Genomic DNA, 19,969 nt, shown 5'->3' with positions numbered 1-19,969 from the left:
ACGCAGTCTCCCAACACCAGAGGGCGCTGTCGCAGCCAGACCCACTGCCTCTTTCAGTTATCGCGATATTCTGAGGCAGGAAGAACGTAAGATCGAAGGTCACGCAAACGGCGGCGCGCCCCGGCCCGTGCGCCTAAGTTCTCGCGCGAGTTACACTTCCGCCCTTTTGGCTCTCCGAGCGGCACCATGGCGGTCGGCAAAAACAAGCGCCTTACGAAAGGTGGCAAAAAGGGAGCCAAGAAGAAAGTGTAAGTGGCGACTGTCGCGGCACCCCGCTTTCTGGGTTCCTGCTGGAGTCAGCGGGCGGGTTCTGGATCGCGGCGTGGGCTGGATGGCAAGGATGCCCGTCGGATTGTGCGGGCCGTGCCGGGTTGGTAAAGTCAGCCGCGGCCTGGCGGGGCCGGGTGCTGTGGCGGGGAGGCCGGCTGCAGCTCCTCTGGCCCTGTGCGCGCGGGGTGCTGCCGCGAGCCGGGGTCGCGTGCTCCAGGTTACGGGCTCACGGGCCTCAGCCCACGGGGAATTGATGCCACGAAAAGAGCTGCCCTTGGGAAGTCACTTGTCCACCGGGACCCCGCGCCGCCTCTCCCTTTGGGCCGGGGGGAACCTGGGGGAAACCTGGGGGGTCCTGATGGGGCCCCGTGAGGCCTTGAGGAACCCGGCCTGCCAGAACGTGTCGTCTTGTATCACTAAAGTTCGAGAGACGTGCATGCTGGGCGGTGGTGTCTGTACTGGAGGTTGCAGTGGGGTTGGGAGTGTGTTTGGGCATAACTTTTTCAGAGTGTGGTTTGTCCTGTGAAACAGACATCATGAAAGAAGCTGGATTTGGGCCCCTCTCCTTAATGTGGCAGGAGTCGTTTACTCCAGTTCTGCCTGCCTGTTAGCCTTTTAAAGTCTTCACACAAACTAAGGTTAGCAGTCCTACAGAAGGAGGAAAGGAAAAGTGTCTGATCTGCTATAAAAGTGCTTTCTTTTCTTAAAATCCAGGGTTGATCCATTTTCTAAAAAAGACTGGTACGATGTGAAAGCACCAGCAATGTTCAATATAAGAAATATTGGAAAAACGTTAGTCACGAGAACACAAGGAACCAGTGAGTACCTTATTCTTCACTTTTATTTTTCTGGAGATGTATGTATCTGGGTCGTGTTGGGGGGGGGCACATGCTAAGGACATGTCGTGCAGCTTTGCCCTGTGGTGCTTGTTTTTGGTGCAGCACTAGTAGAAGCAAGACAGTGCTTTTAAGTTACTAAGACAACATGTATGGTTAGTTCTGAGTTTCTGATGAGCGCTGTGCAGACGGATTTGGTTAACAAACATTAGCGTTTTTATAATTTACCCATAGCCTTATGTGTGAACATTATTTTTGGAAGCGTGTCTTGTTGCTTATGTGGTTGCTGATGTTAATGAGACAATTGATTATTTTATAGAAATCGCCTCTGATGGCCTCAAAGGTCGAGTTTTTGAAGTGAGCCTTGCTGATCTGCAGAATGATGAAGTTGCATTTAGAAAATTCAAGCTAATTACTGAGGATGTTCAGGGCAAGAACTGCCTGACTAACTTTCATGGCATGGATCTTACCCGAGATAAAATGTGCTCCATGGTCAAAAAATGGCAGGTGAGACCAAAAGTTCCTTGAAGTGAATGTTGCTAAGGTATGCCCAGGCAGGGATATGGTAGGTGGTTTTACAAAGGTGTCATGATGTAATGACAAAATATGGAGCAATTGACGTGTGGGTTTATTATTATTATGTTTTGCTTCATGGGTTGACTGTGTGAGGAACTTCTGGGTGCTGGTTCGCAGTTCTACTTGTCTTTTAGAATGTTTCGGATCTCTGGACAACTTTATAGTGAAAGGGTGGCTTGGGTGGTTCTTGTTGAATCCTTCCCTATTTCCCAGTTGTGTGCTCTTTGGCACGTACTTTAAAGCTTGCCAAGTCTTGGTTTCTTGTGGAACTATAGGTAAGACTATCTCAGTTAAGAGGCTGAAGTAAAGATGTATGTAAATATATACTTAGCACAGAGTTTGAGAGACCGCATTTAGCTAACAGTATTCTAACAAATAGTTAAACTGGTTCAGATGTGTCTAAACATCCAGATTTGGGATTTGTGTATGGGAATGAATGATGACAAAATGTTTCGGTCCCAGATGATACTTACTGATTATACCGTTACATTTATTTCTGACGTTCCCTCAGGTTTTACAGTTGCATTTCTGAAAATACTTTTAAGGTCCTTTTGCTATAATTGTTAAACTGAGGTATATTTATAAAATGCAAAGGAAGCAATTAAGTTTTTGTCACTAAGAGAGAGCTTTTTTTTAAATTTTTGGCACTAATAACTTATTTTTTCATTTTCTTTTAGCTATAAAGATGAATATTTAATCCATAGCATGGCTTTTGTTTGAAACAAATGACACCTAAAAATACTTTAGTGTTAGTACAACAGTATTTTACCTAATCAGTACATTTTTTAACAAAAGATTGAATAAATGTAGATGTCTACATTGTGGTGTCTCAGAACTTATCATGTTCCTCTGGTATTTATGAGTTTGGAGTAGGGACAAACTGTTAGAGGTTGGTATTTATTTTTAAAAGGTATGGTGGTAGGTGCTGTTGAGATAATGTAGTGTGGATAGAGAAGTTACCTAGAGAGAAGACAGTTCAATGGATATCAAGAATAGTAAGAATTTGGAGTGATTGTTGGTGAGTTTACTTCAAAGAACCTGATTTTGTAAATCAGACATGCAACATTAAGTTTCTGTGGTGTCATATTTCCAGCTTTTTTTAAAAAGTAGAACTGGAGTAAATAAATAAACATTAAAACTGTATTATCTGACAGTTTTTTTTTTCTTTCTTTCTTTAAACTAGACCATGATTGAAGCTCATGTTGATGTCAAGACTACGGACGGCTATTTGCTTCGTCTCTTCTGTGTTGGTTTTACTAAAAAACGAAACAATCAGATTCGGAAGACCTCTTATGCTCAGCACCAGCAGGTCCGCCAGATCCGGAAAAAGATGATGGAAATCATGACCCGAGAGGTGCAGACAAATGACTTGAAAGAGGTGGTCAATAAATTGTAAGTGTTTGTTTCCCACATTCAACACAACTCTTATCCCTCAGATAAGGGGAAAGCATGAGAAGAGAGCCAGACCTTTGTTAAAATCCTGTCTATGAAACTATCTACTCCCCTCAAAATGAATGCATGTTAAATGCTTAGGTTTCTTTATCCTTTGGGGCTGGCAGGGGAGAATGAAGTTATTTCATGGCAAAGTTGAAATACAGGAAATGTTTTTGCTTCCGTGTATGGGAATAAGTGATGACAAAATGTTTCGGTCCCAGATGAGGTCCAGTGATAATACTTAACATTTTTCTGATGTTCCCATACAGTTACTAGTGTTAGAAAGGCATAAGACCCAAGTGCTAACTTGGCTACTAACTAGCTGTGCAATTACATCATTTAGTCTTTACCTGTGAAGGACGATAGATAACCTTGTGCGAGTGTTTTGTATGTTCAAGTGTATTGTATGTGTGGGCTTATTCTAATCTATTGTTGCTGGTTTGCAGGATTCCAGACAGCATTGGGAAAGACATAGAAAAGGCTTGCCAGTCTATCTACCCACTCCATGATGTCTTTGTTAGAAAAGTAAAAATGCTGAAGAAGCCAAAGTTTGAATGTAAGTTTCAAAATAGGATTCCTGGGAGGAAATGTGGTCAAATACATTATTTGACATTTTGGGGTTTTTTTTGAGGCCAAATAATTTCTTTTTTAAAAAATGCTTATGTATTATTGACTGCCATCATTTTGAGATACGGTTAATGTATAACAAATTTTTTTCTTCCTTTTAGTGGGAAAACTCATGGAGCTTCATGGTGAAGGCAGTAGTTCTGGAAAGGCTACTGGTGACGAGACAGGTGCTAAAGTTGAACGAGCTGATGGCTATGAACCACCAGTTCAGGAATCTGTTTAAAAATCAGACTTTGATGACAAATAAAAAGTCAAATTTGTGATGTTTCATTTCTGACTCTTTTTGAAATAATATAGTAACTGATAAATCATGTTCCAATGGGATAATAATGGAACTTTTCTAAACTGATGTCTGGATTTTATCCATTGCTCTTAGTTACTAAGTATTTGAAGAAGGGTGGTGGCCTTGTCATTTTACAGATGTCTAATACGAGGAACCCTTATGTGGCCTAAATTTGATAGTTTTCAAACCTCCTGGAAGACTTGTTAAGATGGATTGTGGGACCCTGCCCCTAGAATTTCTAACACAGTAATTCTAGGGTGAGAACTGAAGAACTTCCATTTTAAACAACTTTTCAGGTATTCCTAAAGGCCCTGGAGCCACAGACATTCCCTATGCTAAACTGAATATGGAAAAGGAGGAAGAGCCCATGGATTGTTTTTAATCCAAATGCTGTCTTAATTGTACTTAACTACAATTAAATTTTTCTTCCCATACCTTTGAGAGCTGTCGTCATCAAGATGACAAGTGACTTGGCTGTTTAGTATAGTGGCCCACTCTTGGCCTTCATTTTACTTCTATTAGTGATACCTGACAGTTGACTTACACCTAATTTTATTTTTTTCCACTTTCTATGAACTTTCTCTAAGCTTAATTGCATCAAATTTTATTTTTTTTTAATTTTATTTTTATATTCCCCATACAATTGCAAACCGCCCCCCCCCCCATAATTTGTCTCTGGTTCATAGTTGTTTGTTGATTTTGATTTTTTTCTTTCTTATAGTTACTCTTTTTCCTGGTCCCTTATTTAGGTTTTCTAGATTCCTGCCATGAGTGAGACCATCCGGTATTTTTCTTTTTCTTTCTGGCTTGTTTCCCTGAGCAAGATCCCTTCCAGCTCCATGTTACTGTAAATTGCATTTGTGTATCTTTTTTTGAATGCTGAGTAATATTCCATGTACACCTAACTTTAATTGTATTCTAGAACTGCACCTCAGTTTTTTCCCCTTTTCACTGGCTACTCTCCTGTGCTAGTTTATCAGACTTTGGTGTTAAAGAACCTTAGGGCTTAGGACCCAAGATACTTTGGCTTTTTCAAAATTTATGTGGAATTGGATCATTTCTTATCTCCATTACAGTCACTTTTAGAACAAGGCACCTACATTGTTAGGGATACCTACTCCCTGTCACCCCCACTTACAGAAGTTTGTGTGTTAGATTGACCCCAAAAAATATCGGATCTTGTCTCCAACTTGTGTCCCCACCATTCTTTCTAGCCAAACTGCCCTTCCTATTCCTAGACACATGGGGTACATTTCTACTTTAGGGCTCTTATGTTTGGTTCCCCTGTGCTTGAAATACTCTTCCCTTGATATGGCAAAGGAGCTTACTGCTTTAACCTCTTGCGTCTGATGATTTGTTAGCCCTGTTAAAAATTGTACTCACCCTCAGCACTATTTTTCTTTATTTTGGTATATTTGTACCCATGAGGACATGGTTTGCTGCTATACCTTCCATTGCCAAGTGCAGTATTTGTTGAACAAAGGAATGAATGACATTCCCTATTACATCAGTGAAAAAGCAAGTGCCTTAATGTCTTCTACTGGAAACCTTTGCAGATTTGGGCCTCAAATGATAGGGGCTTTCTTTCAAGGGTATAGATAATTGGGTCTAAAGTCACGGAGTTGCAGACCAGGAATTACATAAATGGTGGCTTTCCTTTTGATGTTGGACATCATTTAGCAAGATAATTGACAGTCAAGTTCCAATCTTCTATACCTAAATGGGGTTGGCGTGTTTGATTAATCAAACAGCCTCCCCATAGTCTGGCTTAAAGGTGGTTAAGATTCACCTAATGAAATTCTAATTTTCCCATTTAAGTATCTTACCTCATATGTAGGTGAGTTTAGAGGGTTTTTTTTGCCTTGTGACTTGTGATTGTACTCAAGTCTGTTTTACCTTGATTTTTCATAGGAAAATAAAAACTGACCAGAAATACACAATTATTCAAAAATAGGTAACTGAAGTCTGTTTTATTAAGGCATGACTGCCTTGTATTTTGTGACTAAAACAGCAAATGGCTTGAAATTGGCTTTGCCTCTAAGTGTGTACAATCCCACAGCACCACTAAGTATGAAAGTGCATGCTAATATGAAAAGGAGAGAAAACGGTTAGGGAGAATGGCCTCTATTATTTGTGTGGGCCTAATGCAATTACACAGGTTCCTAAATGTGGAAGAGTGGCAGAAAAGGTTGGGACAAAGTTGTTAGGATGCTGCCTGATGTTAGCTTTGATCACAAAAAGGGCCACGAGCCAAGAGAAGGGGATGGACTCCTAAAGCTGGAAAAAGTCGCTGAAAGAATATCCCATCATTATCCCACATTGCATTCACAACAATCTCAATACCACTGCCAGCATAATTACTCAGAACAGGTAAAAATGTACTATTAACATTGTCTTAGCACGAGGCCATTATGTATACTCAGTTCTCATTCAGTCTCAGGGCTGTGAGTACCTGTTTTAATGACCACAGCTATTCCCTAAGTTGATGGCTGGCTGTGGTTATTTTGGTTGAAGCTTGTTCTCTGCTCATGAAGTTTTCATGGCAATACTTTTTTGTGTTCTTGCATACAGAGTAGTTTGTCAGTATGCATTATTACTAGAAAAATCCATATAACCTGGTTGGAGAAAAATTAAGATTTTCACATGTGAGAATTATTTGAAATTCAGATTTCAGTACCTACAAGTAGTTTATTGGAACACAGTGAGCACTCCTTACATAGCTGCTGCACTTTGCACCAAAGTGGCACAGTCATGATGGCACCAAGGCAGCATTACAGATGGCAGTGACAATGATGATCAAGTTCCTCACCACCTATGTGAAAAGACATCCTTAAAGATGCAATATAAATTCTCACTATAAATCAGCATTATCTGGTGAACATTTGCAATCAGTGTGACAGCAGGGATCACTAACTTTGAGCCCTAGTTAAGTGAAAAGTAATCTCATCCCAAAGGAGGTATCCCAAAAAAGAAATTACTTAATTATCATCTTAGTTTGAACTTGAAATTTTGTGGAGATTCATTTCCTCCTCTTCCTACACATAATATCTTCATTTTGGTCTCTTGACCCTCTATGGAAAAAGCTTACTGGTGCCTGCAATAAATAAGAAAATAAAGCATCCAGGATCAACTAATAGAGCTTGGGCAAAACTTGCAATGAACACAAATTAAGCTATGTTTTATTTATAAAATATTTTGTGTGTGTGGGCTAATTCAGAGTACTATTTACCTTTCACTGCAACAGGAGATTGATATGTGCTTGTGTTGTAAATGTGGATAAAGCTTTAGAGATTAGCCCAATTAGGGCACTGCTACATTTAGAAGTGTTAATGGGACAAAGTTCCCTGCCATTTGCCACCATCTGATGACCAGTGTTTTCACGATAAGGCTGAATTGTGCCTGCTGATCAGAGCGTCTGGTCACTCTTGTCCTCTAGGGGAGAGGCCAGTTATTAATAAGACCTAACAGAATCAGGCTGCTGGTCCAGCCTGCACCACTGACTGTCCTCACGTGTGGCAGGCAACACATGCCCCCACGGGCTGTGCACACAGTAAAGAGTTCCCATGCAAGCCAGACTTGACTCCTGCCCATGTGCCATCTGCCTTGCAGTGAGGCCCTATCACCCAGACTGACTACACTGGACCTTTGGACACTTTGGTCCCTACAGACGCCTCAGCACCTGATACATTTTTAGGTTACGATGTTGCTGCTCCAAGGGTCCTATGCATTTTAGGCAGGATAACTGCCTTGTGAGGTGTTAGCAGTATTGCTACCCAATAGATGCAGTAGCACCTTTCCCCTAGCTGTGAAAAACAAATGTCTGCAGACATGGCCAAGTATCCCTGGAGGCACAACTGCATTCCTGTCCCCCTTCCTGGTGGAGCACTAGTACCTTTGATTCCAGAACTGCTGCCTGAATCAAGCAGCGTTGCCATCAACAGCCTTACCTGCTGATGGGTTCGCCGTCGATCCTTGTGAGAGGTGAGCTGGCATCTGGCCCAACGGTCCTGCACTTTCCCCATGGGTATGCCGAGACGACAATGCCCTAATGCCCTGACTATGCTTCACCTGGCCCATTCTCACGATTGTGTTTTCACCCTCTGAGCAGACTTGAGGGATAAGGTAATCTCTCCCCTTTGGAAAAGAACAGGCTTGCTTCTGCTTCCTGCAAAGGTGGCAAATCCCTGTCTTCCTCTTCTGTAACACAACCACCGCTAGATGGGCCCTTTGCATCCCCTCTGTGGGATCTGGAGAGGCCTGGGAACTGACACACACATGAAGCTCTGTTGCTTTGCCTGTGAGAAACAAATCCCAGCAGTTTCATATCTTTTGCCAACATCCATAAAACTGTGGCAGGCTAACTTTTTAGCTTACAGATTGAATAGAATGTCAAGCAGCACACATTTCTGACACTTCCTTCTCCCCAGTTACTTGAAACAAATTCCAGACATCAAATATTTCACCATGTATCTTAAAATGCTTCCTTAAGAAGAAAACACATCCACTATCTTACTAATCCATCTCCAAATTTCAATAATAATTCTTTAATGTTATAAATTACCCAGTCACACCAATCTGATGGGTGGTCAATTCTGTTGGACACAACACTGTGATAGGGAATGCTAGTGTTAAAGTTATGAAAGGCAGCGAACTTTCATGTCTAAGATCATTCATGAAATTAAGATCAAGAAATTACTGCAGGTATTATGAGTTTTTAGAAGTCTCTTTGCACTTCTGTAAGGTTTCTGTGAAAAACTCATGTAGTGTCTGAAATTGCCACTATCAGTAGATTGGTAAAACCAAATGCTGATAAGGATGTGGAGTAACAGGAGTGCTCAAATATTGCTAGTTGAGTATAACTTGGTAAAACAACTTTTGGAAAAGAGGCAGTTTTTAAAAATAAAATTAAACATAGTTATTTTACTCCTAGGTATTTAAACAGGAGAAATGAAATTCTATATGCACAAAAAGACTTGTTCAACGATGTTTACACCCGTCAGTTAGATCTCATTAAAGCTGGGGGAATAAAGAATGTTCACATCAACTTTATTCTTAATAGCTAAAACGGGGGGGGGGAGGGAGAGTAAATAAAAAACTAGGGTATATTTATAAGAATGAAAAATTGCGTAATATAAGGGAATGAACTATTAACACACACAGTAACATGGATACATATCAAAAATAGGGTGTTGAGCCAAAGAATCCAGAAGCGTAAATTCTATGTTATTTCATTTTTCCGAAGTTCCAGAACAGGAAAAATCAATCTTGCAGGACAGAAGTCAGAACAGTGATTGTCGCTGCAGGCGCAAGGCTGAGGTGGAAAGCAGGGAGAGTGGCGATTGCCTGGAAAGGCCGTAAGTATGAGGAACCTTCTAGGGTGATGGAAATGTTCTGTATTATCCACTGATGATGATACAAGTGTATGCAACTGTCAAAACTTACAGGAGTATAGATTTGCCATTTATGCATTTCATGCAAATACTCCTCCAACTTTTTAAAATATGAGTTCGGCCAGTTAGGCCATGAACGTGCTTATTTTAGTGCTGGTCCCACTCTGGGGTATGCTTTCAATCAGCTCAGCCTTCAAATCCATTTAGGTCTGGAAACAAACCTAGATATACTTCTTTCCCCTCCTGTTCTGGGTTTCTCAGCAGCCCAAATGTGTAGTGCTTTGGATACGTGTATGTGTTCAGCAGCCCTATTCAAGAGCATAATCCTGATTCTCATCTTCCCTGAGGTACTCAGTTTCTATGGTCTCATCAAATTACCCTCCTGCTTTTTTATAAAGTGGTCCTTCCCTGTGTGCATCAGTAGAATATGATACAGAAGTGTCCAACACCATTTAGAGGGACAGTCTGATACACCTGCACTGGAGCAACTGTCCGGTCAAGTGGCCTTAGAGAGGCAGTGTCTTAGTGTGCTATTACGTTGTTCTTCAATGGTGCCCCAATTCTCACTGCAGTGGATACCTAGACCTTCGCATATCCCAAGCAGGTTCTCCTGACCAGCAAAGATGCTGGCCTCTGCCTGCTCCCCCACATTCACCTTCCTCAAGAACTGTTCTGTATAAATGAATGGATATTCTTTTCTAACAACACTACATGTTGATTTTTTAATAGCTTTGACATTTCATATGTCTAAAGAGAAGATGCCACTGTCTCTGCTGGTATCAAGAGCACAGTCCTACAGACAAAACTTTTTGAGATCTGATGCTCCCAACATTTATATGTTCCTATTAAACACAAAAATACATCAATTCATGTATTGAGTTTCTAGGTAACATTAGTACAAGTTATCTACATAAAACTGAGAAGCTGAGCAGGGATTTCCTTTTCTTCTTGAAAGAAATAAACACAATTCTTTAATTTGCTCTCTGCAACTCTAAACATAAATATATCTGAGTGGACACAATTTTTACAGGGTAATAAAACATCAATTCTACTTGTTAAACTACTAAAGAAAAATGTATCACTTTAGTACAACAAATTTAAAAAGAACTGGATTGGGAATCAATAGAACTAGGTTTGCTTTAGGCTCTGCCATACCTGTATGACCTTGGGCAAATCATTTAACCTCTGCAGGTTGAGTTCTGGTCTGCGGACTCTCTTCTGTGCTTTAACAGGATGAGCATGCAATTAGGAGAGAGGCCCCTAGATGGTGCTGTTGTTCTGAGTTAGGCATTGTATTTTTGGTCCCTCTATAATTACAGTGAAGTAGAAAGGTATAGGTTAGAAAATGATTCCCTACTACTTCTGAAAATATTCACTGTTAAAAAGAGTTCATTCAATGGCATTCAAAGTGGGATTTAATTATGAATCATATGGCCCATGTGCATTTGACATTAATTAGAAGGAACAGACTATTATGATTATACCAAAGCGAACACATCTCCTTATAATTAGCCCATATATCCATCACTGTTTCCTCTAGATAGGTTTATCTAAATTGAAGAAAATGAACAAAACTAAATAGTGACTGTTAAGAGTAATGATATATAACAAAATGATTTTTTTCCCACATGCTAGTTCTAACAGATTTTGATTTTTTTATAAGATTACCATTACTATTATTCATTATAAATGTTTCAGACTACCTTCAAGCCCTGTTATTTACATGAGCATAATGAGATTATTGCATCAATCTTCTAGTCATATAAACAGGGGTACCTTTTTAAGAAGTCTGCTGTTTTTAGTGTCGAAAAGGATATGACTAATGTATTAAATGACTTCTGTAGTTTTAACCCAACAAAGAAAAAGGACTCACAGTCTAATTTGAGGAGGTTTAGAGTAGCAATTTCAGAATTTCACCTGACTTCTGGTTAGTTGAGTGGGAAATAAAAGGCAAGTCAAACATCTAGTGCGGTGAAGTGAAATGACATAAAATAACGAAATAATGAATTCTGTTTCAATAAAGATTTTTGTCTACAAATTAAAGAAGCGAGATATTGATCTTGGTGAATCTAAGATAGTATTGCTACATGTGAGTTATCCATCCATCCATCCATCTGTCCATCCGTCCATCCACCCACCCACCCATACACTCAAGCAAGCAACGTGTGCATGTTGCAAAAGACTAGAGATGTAAGATAGCATCTCTATTCTCAAAAAAACCCAGTCTGGTAAAAGGATTGAAAAGTTCAGTTCAATTTATTATAGCGTCAAGTAGATTTACAACTATTGCACTTATCATTCTGCTGACAGGTCAAATTTTAAGAGGGATATTTTTCTCCAATAAAGCTAAGTATCCACAATCTTTAATATGTTAAAATTACACAGACAAAAAAGTACACCTCACGTCCTACTCCAGACAGCTTGCCTACATCTCTGCCCCCGCTTTGTATGGCTCTCTGCAACTGGGAATTTAGTTGAGAAAACGTTTCAAATCATCCATTTTTCATGAAATCACTCGAGTAGTATTTGACAAGAATTTTCTTTATATTGTCTTCTTTACTCAAAACATGTGGAAGAAACAGTTTCTGTCCTCCAAAATGAAGTGTAACCATGTGACTGGGAGATGAGCGTTATCAAAGGCGAAGTAAAACTGCATTCCTCATGGTGCTCACCTCATGGCTTTGACCTCTGGCTGCCTAAAACTTTTTGGACAATGAGAAACAGTAACAAAAGCATCTGAAACTCTTCTCAAAAACAGAAGAAGTTGTGAGCATTGCTGGGAAAGTGGTTTACATTTCCAGTGAAATTCTGTTTCATTGATCTGTTTGGAAGATTGTCTTCAACCTATTTGGGCTGTTGCCCACGAAGTGTAATTGATTGAGTCACATCAAGAACCACTTTTTGTCTCAAGCCTGGAATGCTTAACGGGAGAAAGTAGGAAAGTGGATTTTTATTTACTCTAATAATTATGTAGGGATGGGTTGAGCTAAGAGGAAAAACCTAAAAAAAGTAACAGCCTTCAGTCTTCTTAAATTATCTTTTCACTCTGCTTATACTGGGAAGAGATGGGCCGCAGGGGGTTGGCACAGTTTTCTACCTTGACAGTTGCTCCGTTTTTTGAGATACATGTAATTCCTAATGTACCACTACTACAAGAAACAGCTTTTATATATTACTGGGGTAATGCAAAGAAAATGAATTTCTTTGGGTACCAGTAATTGTCAAAAGAATGATTGCATATTCAGAAAATGTACTTTATAAAAACCCTGTTAACATAAAGTATACATGGGGGAAAAATAAGTACAGCAGGCATGTGGAAGGGTTAGTTGTATTAGCAAGACATTTCAGGATGATTTTGGTTCTTCTGACTAAGACACATCAAATACTTGGACAAAGGAAACACTAACACAGGGAGCGTTTGGCCTGATTCACCACGTGCCTAGAGAGGTTCCACCTGGGCCACGCACTACCCCTCCCGAAGCAAGTCTTTGCCCTGGTAACAAGGATAATGCGCTCAAGCTGTTAAAATTAATCTGAGTATCAAAAATGAAATTTAGATTACCAAATGATGTCTTGATAGTTTCAGCAGGTAGACTATCAAACGTCCTCTTTTTAAACGAAAGCAGAAACTGAAGAAGCATGGTTATTTGTGCTGATGAAAACAGATGTGCAGTGCCACTTCAGCTCGTAAGCTTCCCTCAGCTCCTGCGTCCCTGGGGAGGGTGCACCTGCCCTCCAGGCCCTTGTAGCGTTTCCCTTGAACACTGACTCGTGGGCTTCCCTGGTCATGTTTCCACTGTGAGTGAAAGCTAACTGCAAAACCTAGATGCTGTCTGCTTTCAGGAAATTCTGTGTACCACGTATAGCATAGGCATGTCTATCAGTTTAAAAAAATAGTGCAAAAACAAATCTGATAGTCAAAGTGAAAGTTCAAGTGAGTTCTTGTGCCAAGGAACACAGTCAAGCTTCACCTTTAGTTGACTTGTAAAAACTGAACATAATTTTTGGGAAATATTCCCGACTTTCCCATTAGTTCTCCGCTCAGCCAGTCATTATCTACAGATTCCAGCTCTGTTATTACATCTCCAACCTGTGAGAAAGGGAATCGGAAATAATCATTCATTAGTGGTAAATACAAGCATGGTGAGCAGCAAAGCCGAAGAGGCGGGTGTCATCTTTGTTTTATATAATTCCTTTATCTTGATTTGCTTAGAGGGACAATCTATACCTGATGATGCCATTTGCTCGTGTGCCTCTTTTTCACAGAGTCCATTCCTTTACCATTGTCAGCCTTGCTGTAATTTATTTTCTGCTTATACTGTGTCTCCAAAATTCACCATTCCTAATTTAAAATTCGTCTTGAATAGATAACAATACCATCCACCATATAATATATATATATACTCATACATATACATATTTTTTTCATCTAAAAATTATTTGTTGAATGCCCTCTGTGTCCAACACTGTTCTGGGCACTACGGGTACAGCAACGAGTGAGATCTCATTCTAGAGTGGGAAGTCAACTACATAAGCAGCAGAGGAGGACAGAAAGTGAAAGGATTGGGTTGCTAACTCATAAGGGCAGTTAGGGAAGGCCTCACTGAAGGGGACATTTAAGCAAAGACTTGGAGGGGAAAGAGTCACATGCTTACTGGATGCCTTGTTGTATTCTGTATACTTTATAGGAACTAATGCTTTTAAACAACCACAGCCCTAGAGGGAAGTATTATTAATATCCATTTTAGAGACAGACTTTTTAATAGATTTCTTTAGGAAACTAAAGCTCAGAGAGATTAAGTGACTTGTGCACTGTTGCATGTCTCTTAATGACAGAGGATTCAAATCAAGGACGATTCAGGACCTATGGTGCTAACCACTAGGCTTTGTGGATCTTTTGTATTCTACAGTCATTCTTCCACAAAATAGTTTTCTCTTCCACCATTTGTTTTATTCCACTATTCCATGGCCTCAATGTAAAAGTTGTATTCCTTCTGTACTGAGGAGCTTCACCTGATTCAGAGCACTGACTTAGCCACATCAGGTTAGTTGAAGGACCGCGCATCACTTATGTGTGAATTATAATTTCTTCAACAGGTAGACATAATTTCTGAAATTATATCCAAAGAGTATTTTGATCTTCATGGTTTTGTAATCATTTCCTAGAATTTAATTTCTACAATGGTCCAAAATGACCTTGGCTACTTTTAAAATATCTTCATCAGCCAAATGAATGTATTTGTAGCCCTAATACACTGCCTTCTGGGGAAAAAAAAAAAAAAGATTTGATTTAAGACTGTTTTTTATGGAAAATGGAAATAAAAAGGCTGTTTATCAGCATTAATGTCATTAATTTACTTTACTCTGCCAAAATCTCTAAAAATTCTAGCTACTCAAAATTTCTATTATAAATAAGTTTCCTCTGGTTTCTATTTTTTTTAAAAAAAGATTTATTTATTATTTATTTATACAAGAACCGGCATACAAGCCAGATGTGCGGGAGGGTGAGAGAATTCACCAGATACAAAGTGGGAAATAGAACAGTCAGACTGACGAAATAACACTGCTGAGAGGAGCAGCAGGTGAGACAAGAGAGGTCTGCGTGCCATGTGGGACCCTCGCCGGCCGCCGGGATAGAACCTGCGCTGCAGAGGCTGCGGACAGCTTCAGAGCATAGCGCTCAACCGCCTGTACCACCAGGGGAGGCCTCCTCTAGTTTCTAAATTATAATATGCTGGTTTAGTAAAACTATTTTCTGAGCTCTGGCTCATCTGTACATGTCAGTTTTCTGAAATAAAAAATGTATTTACTATTATTCTGTGAATATTTAATAAAATATTCATTATCAACACTACTGAAAGGACAGAACTTATTAACTAGAAAACTCTAGAAACATTTTTATAGCCAGTTATTTATAAAATGGAACCAACCTATTTTTGGAGGCTAATGTGAATTCTGTTATTTCTATTGACCTAACTTAAATAAAGGCAAATATAACATCTTAAACGTTTGAGTCCAGAGTTTTCACTTGCAGTAACATTTTATGTCAAGATAAAAATGAATTTTGAGATGCTAAACTCTCAAGACTGAAAAGTACTAGGGCAATAGTTTCTAAACATTCAGATTTTAGGGATCAAGCACATTTATTTTTATCTTTTCAAAAACCATTATTTAAATAAAAACTTGATAGGAGTGATGTGGTAACATGTATCTGAGGAGGTGTGAACCTATTCCTCTAGGTCATATACAGTGTTGGAAACCAATGTTACCTCAATAACGAGAACAAAAAAGTAATAAAAAATTTAAAAACCCTGACAGAGATGATCAAATTATAATTTTGCATAAAATTTACTAGTATTTTGTCAGAGAAATGATATTTTTGTTTGAAAAAGGTAGAAGAAATTCTCAGAAGGCAAACTGGATCACAGAATAGGAAAGTCAGCAACCTTATTCTGATACATCGCCATGAATTTCCACAAGCCTGCACATACAAATGACCTTGTTTTCTTCATTTTGCTCTAGACAGGTGAAAACTTTGTTTGGGCAGTCTCATCTTGCTGCCTGTCTTGCAACTATTTTAGTCTCATCTTGCCCACTCATGCCCACTCAGGTGCTTCTTCAGTCCCTTCTGTGGCCTCCCTCCTCCTGACTGAACCTTTCCACAATGGAGAGTTCACCTCTGTCTGACACAGGCTCTTCTGACAGCAGTGGCTGAGAAACCACCCTCCTTCCTCTGGCCAAGTGCTACCCTGAGGGATTTCTTCTGCCCATGATCCAACTATGGCCTGGGCAGACAGGGTCATGGACATACTCTGTTTTTACGTGAAAAATAAATCTAAGAGGTACTTCTCAATGAAGTAATATGATTAACATTAAATTGTAGGAGTCTAAAAATTCCTTTTCAAAGCAGTTTAATCTTTAGGAGCCATTTCTGGAAGATCTTGTCTTGTTGTTAGGGACAAGAGTCCAGGGTCACGAGTGCTGCAGTGGCAATGTGTCCCCGAGGTAGGGACCTTTTGATTTCTCCACTCATGTAAAGACATGATACTTGTGGGCTGCCAGCATCATGTGGAGAGTCATCCCTTACTAGGTCCACAAATGAAACCACACTATTGCTGAGATCTGATGCTAAAAGGCCCAGGGATAAAGAATTAGTTCGGGAATTGTGGGGCTATCAAGCCAATAAGGTTTAAGGACCTAAATACCTTATAAGTTACACTTGCCTTATTCACTTTCTTGCCTTCTTTTGGGATTATGGCCTAAGATCTGTTCATTCTTAGCTAATGATCTACATCCCACCCAAATGTTCTACCTTCCAAAGAAAGACATTTCAAACTTTACAGCTGCTTATTGCAGTTACAAAAAGTTGTACATTCTGACCTTGAAGGAAAGCTCATCTTCATTCTCTCCATGGAAATCATATAGGGCTTTCGCTTTCCTCCCCTTCAGTGATAAAGCAGGCATACTTTTTGCCTCAGCTGTGAAGACAACAAAAATTCAAATATGTCAGAAAAACATTGGACCAAACAAAAATCAAACATTGTAAGAAATCCCCTTGTCATTCCCAGAAGAAAATATTTTTCAATTATTTAACTTGCAAAATGATGCAGGATAGTATCCTAGCAGGGAAAAACAAAACAAAACAAAACAAAAAAAACACTAAAAAATATATTTAGTAGACAAAATTAGCCATTGTTAAGTGATAGCATTTTAATCTTTTCCCCTCCCATAACTCCAACAAAATACATGAAGGGAGTTTGCACAACTGCATTAACCAACTCTTTCAGATGCAGGCAGTGACTTAAAGTGGCTTGGCGAGAGGGAAAAGGAATAATCAGCAAGTCCTCACGCAACACTGCTAGGTTCTCGGAAACCGCAACTTTAAGTGAAATGATATACATTGAAAAATCAATTTGACCATAAACAAAATTTCTTATGGCCTATTTTTGTCACAAAAACATCACCCAGGGCCCCTCTGGTGGCATTGCTCATTGCTATCAAGCTATCGCCAGCCACTGCCTCATGAGTTTGATCCCTGGCCAGGGAGCTAACTCACATGGCGCAGCAGACCTCTCCTGTCTCGCCTGCTGCTCCTCTCAGCAGTGTATTTCAGTAGATCCGGCTGTTCTGCTCCCCACTGTGTCTCTGGTGAATCCTTTCACCCCCCACCCTGTACCTCTGGCCTACACCCCAGTTCTTGTATGCATAAATAAAAAGAAATCTTTAAAATAAAATCACCCAACTTCTAAATAAAGACCCAAAACTTCCAGTAATCAACAATTGTTCATTCATTAGTTCATTCATTCATCCTCCATCCCATTTATTCCAGTTCAAGTTCTTTTTTTTTTAAAGATTTATTTATTTTTGCATACAAGAACTGGGGTACAGGCCAGAGGTGTGGGGCAGGGGTGAGAGGATTCACCAGAGACAGAGCGGGGAGCAGAACAGGCAGACGGACCGAAGACACTGCTGAGGGAGCAGCGGGTGAGTTAGGAGAGGTCTGCTGCGCTATGTGGGTAGCTCCCTGGCTGGGGATTGAGCTGCAGCGGCTGCAGATTGCTTCACAGGTTGCATCTTAACCCCTTGTGCCACCAGGGAGGCCCTCCAGTTCAAGTTTTGGTACTCAGAGCCCATCTCAACAACACAGGATGGAAGGTGGGACCCCACCCTTCTATCTCAGGGCACATCACACACACACACTCCTACTGGGACAGCTCAGACGCGCCAATGAGACCTCATGGGCACTGCTTTGGGATGTGGGTGGAACCTGGAGCACCTGCAGAAAACCCACACAGACAGTGCAAACTCCACACAGACAGTGGTCCCCGTTGGAACTGATGCTTTTTCTCATCAGATTAGAATGAAACAAAGGTTTTGAGGGCCTGTTATATATCAAAGGTGTGGGGATCCCTTTGGAAAGGAGTCGTCATGTCGTGTAGCTGACATACCTGGGCAGAGTCGCACAAACACTGCTGGGAAGATGCCCTCCCTGTCGCGCAGTCTGCCCTTGTACCAGTCGCTGTCCAGTCGCTCAAGGATGAGGATCCGGTCCCCTCTCTTGAAAGATAAGTCGTCACTGGTCTCTGCCGTAAAACTGTGAAGAGCTTCACACCATTCTCCAGACAGACAGTTAGCCTGCCACAAATCAGAAGTTTGGTAAGAAATATGAGATTTTATTTGAAATTCATTCTATAAAGCTACAAGTGGTAGGAAGAGAGCTGAGGGGTCGTAACATTTCAAGGCCTGAAGCTTCTTTAAATTACCTAACACTTTGTTGCTATCAAGTTTCAGAAATAAAAGTTCCCAATGCCTTTTTCCTTAACATATAATTTTAAATGACAGTTGGGATCAAATTTATGGCTTTTCTGCTTTTAAAGGATAACAATGTTTAACCAAAATCTTTTTTTTCTAGTTATGATCTGTAAGAGTCCTATGTTGAAGAGGCTCAAAAGGAAGGAGAGGATAATGATAATTTGAAGAGCCAAGACTTGGAGACACATAGGCCTGGATTCTAGATACAGCTCTGCCACTTCCAAGCTGGGTGACAATGGGCAACACCTCTTCTCTGGGTTTCAGCTTCATTAGGGCAGCTATGAGGATTAAATGACATAATGCTTGCGGAACGCCAGTGCCTACCCCATCTTAAGTTGTCAACAATTGGTGGCTTATAAATCAAAACCAAAACACCAGGCAAACAAAAATCCCTAATCTTGGTCCTTTATTACTAAATATTTTCTAATTTTTTTATCCTTTTCTTAAGGTGATAAATGATGATCTCTACACTTTCTCTTTTAAAACACAAATAAACTTACAATTAACTTGCTTATTGTTGAGTTGTTGTACCGAATCTTTGTTAACTGGACAGGAGTCTGGAAGCAGATATTGGTGTTGTAATGCTGCTTTTACAAGCCGTTTCTTTGACTACTAGCAAGGCTATATATTTTTTAGTCTCAGTAGTCTATACTACTGTCACTTTTATTATCTAGTCACATGTGTCTTTCCTCATTTTCTATCAGGGTTTGCCTGTCTTTCCACTTATATGAGCTCTATATACTAAAAAGATATTAGCCACCTAACTATTTATTTTTAACATCTGCTATATAAATTGAAAAATGATTTCCTAAAATTTCTCTTGATAGCCGTGATTTTAATATTCTTTCCAGAATTAAAACTTGGCTTTCACTGCAGTTTTTTTATGAAAGCAGCCTACCTGAGAATTTGTGCCAGAATCTTCTTTTTTGGTCTTCAGGGCTACCTTTGTGCCTACATTAGGGGGAAAAAAGTCAAAACTTTAGATATAAAAACCACATAAAACTGGAGAAAAATCACAGAAGGAGAGCGAAAAAAGTGTGAGATTCTAGACTAGTCTTCTCAAATACTAGTAGCTATGTAACTTTGAGCACAACCCTCTCTGGCCTTGTTCCCTCTATTGTAAAGAAGGATAGACATTAGTTATAGTCTCTTTAGTCTCCCTTTCTACTTAAAAGTCTGATGTTTTGTCTGCCATTTCTGATAATGAAGCGATTGCTAATTGCCCATAATACCAAAACCAG

At 39.9% G+C, this 19,969-nt stretch overlaps 2 protein-coding genes and 2 non-coding genes across 13 annotated transcripts in view; 3 read left to right on the top strand and 1 right to left on the bottom strand.

Moving 5' to 3' along the window:
• The first annotated feature begins 141 nt into the window (after positions 1-141).
• RPS3A (ribosomal protein S3A) lies at positions 142-4,006 on the top strand. Its single transcript, XM_037496735.2, has 6 exons — positions 142-248; positions 985-1,088; positions 1,426-1,613; positions 2,866-3,074; positions 3,563-3,672; positions 3,845-4,006. Exons 1-6 carry the CDS (start codon positions 187-189, stop codon positions 3,964-3,966), a joined length of 795 nt encoding a protein of 264 aa, XP_037352632.1. The 5' UTR covers positions 142-186; the 3' UTR covers positions 3,967-4,006.
• Positions 2,114-2,186, top strand: LOC119234951 (small nucleolar RNA SNORD73). The gene has a single exon (XR_005122723.1). It is a non-coding gene; the product is annotated as a small nucleolar RNA SNORD73 (small nucleolar RNA).
• LOC119234952 (small nucleolar RNA SNORD73) lies at positions 3,307-3,376 on the top strand. Its single transcript, XR_005122724.1, has one exon. It is a non-coding gene; the product is annotated as a small nucleolar RNA SNORD73 (small nucleolar RNA).
• Positions 4,007-6,686: 2,680 nt separating the features above from the next.
• SH3D19 (SH3 domain containing 19) overlaps positions 6,687-19,969 on the bottom strand; it is a 135,951-nt gene continuing 122,668 nt past the window's right edge. For 5 of the 10 annotated variants that reach the window (XM_054690484.1, XM_054690482.1, XM_054690477.1 and 2 more), the window contains exons 17-20: positions 19,627-19,679; positions 18,365-18,551; positions 16,797-16,894; positions 11,636-13,506 (exon numbers count right to left, since the gene is read on the bottom strand). In XM_054690484.1, coding sequence (XP_054546459.1) covers positions 13,390-13,506; positions 16,797-16,894; positions 18,365-18,551; positions 19,627-19,679 — 455 coding nt within the window. In that variant the 3' untranslated portion in view covers positions 11,636-13,389. Of the gene's footprint in view, positions 7,121-10,519; positions 10,724-11,635; positions 13,507-14,234; positions 14,679-16,796; positions 16,895-18,364; positions 18,552-19,626; positions 19,680-19,969 lie in introns of those variants that run through there. The other 5 variants (XR_008550041.1, XR_008550040.1, XM_054690478.1 and 2 more) reach the window with 5 other exon arrangements.

The sequence above is a fragment of the Talpa occidentalis genome, unplaced genomic scaffold (assembly GCF_014898055.3).
Source record: "Talpa occidentalis isolate TD23 unplaced genomic scaffold, MPIMG_talOcc4v2.1 talOcc4.8, whole genome shotgun sequence".
Taxonomy (NCBI): Eukaryota; Metazoa; Chordata; class Mammalia; order Eulipotyphla; family Talpidae; genus Talpa; species Talpa occidentalis.
Note: the sequence above shows the minus strand (reverse complement) of the source record. Positions and strands in the feature narration are given on the sequence as shown.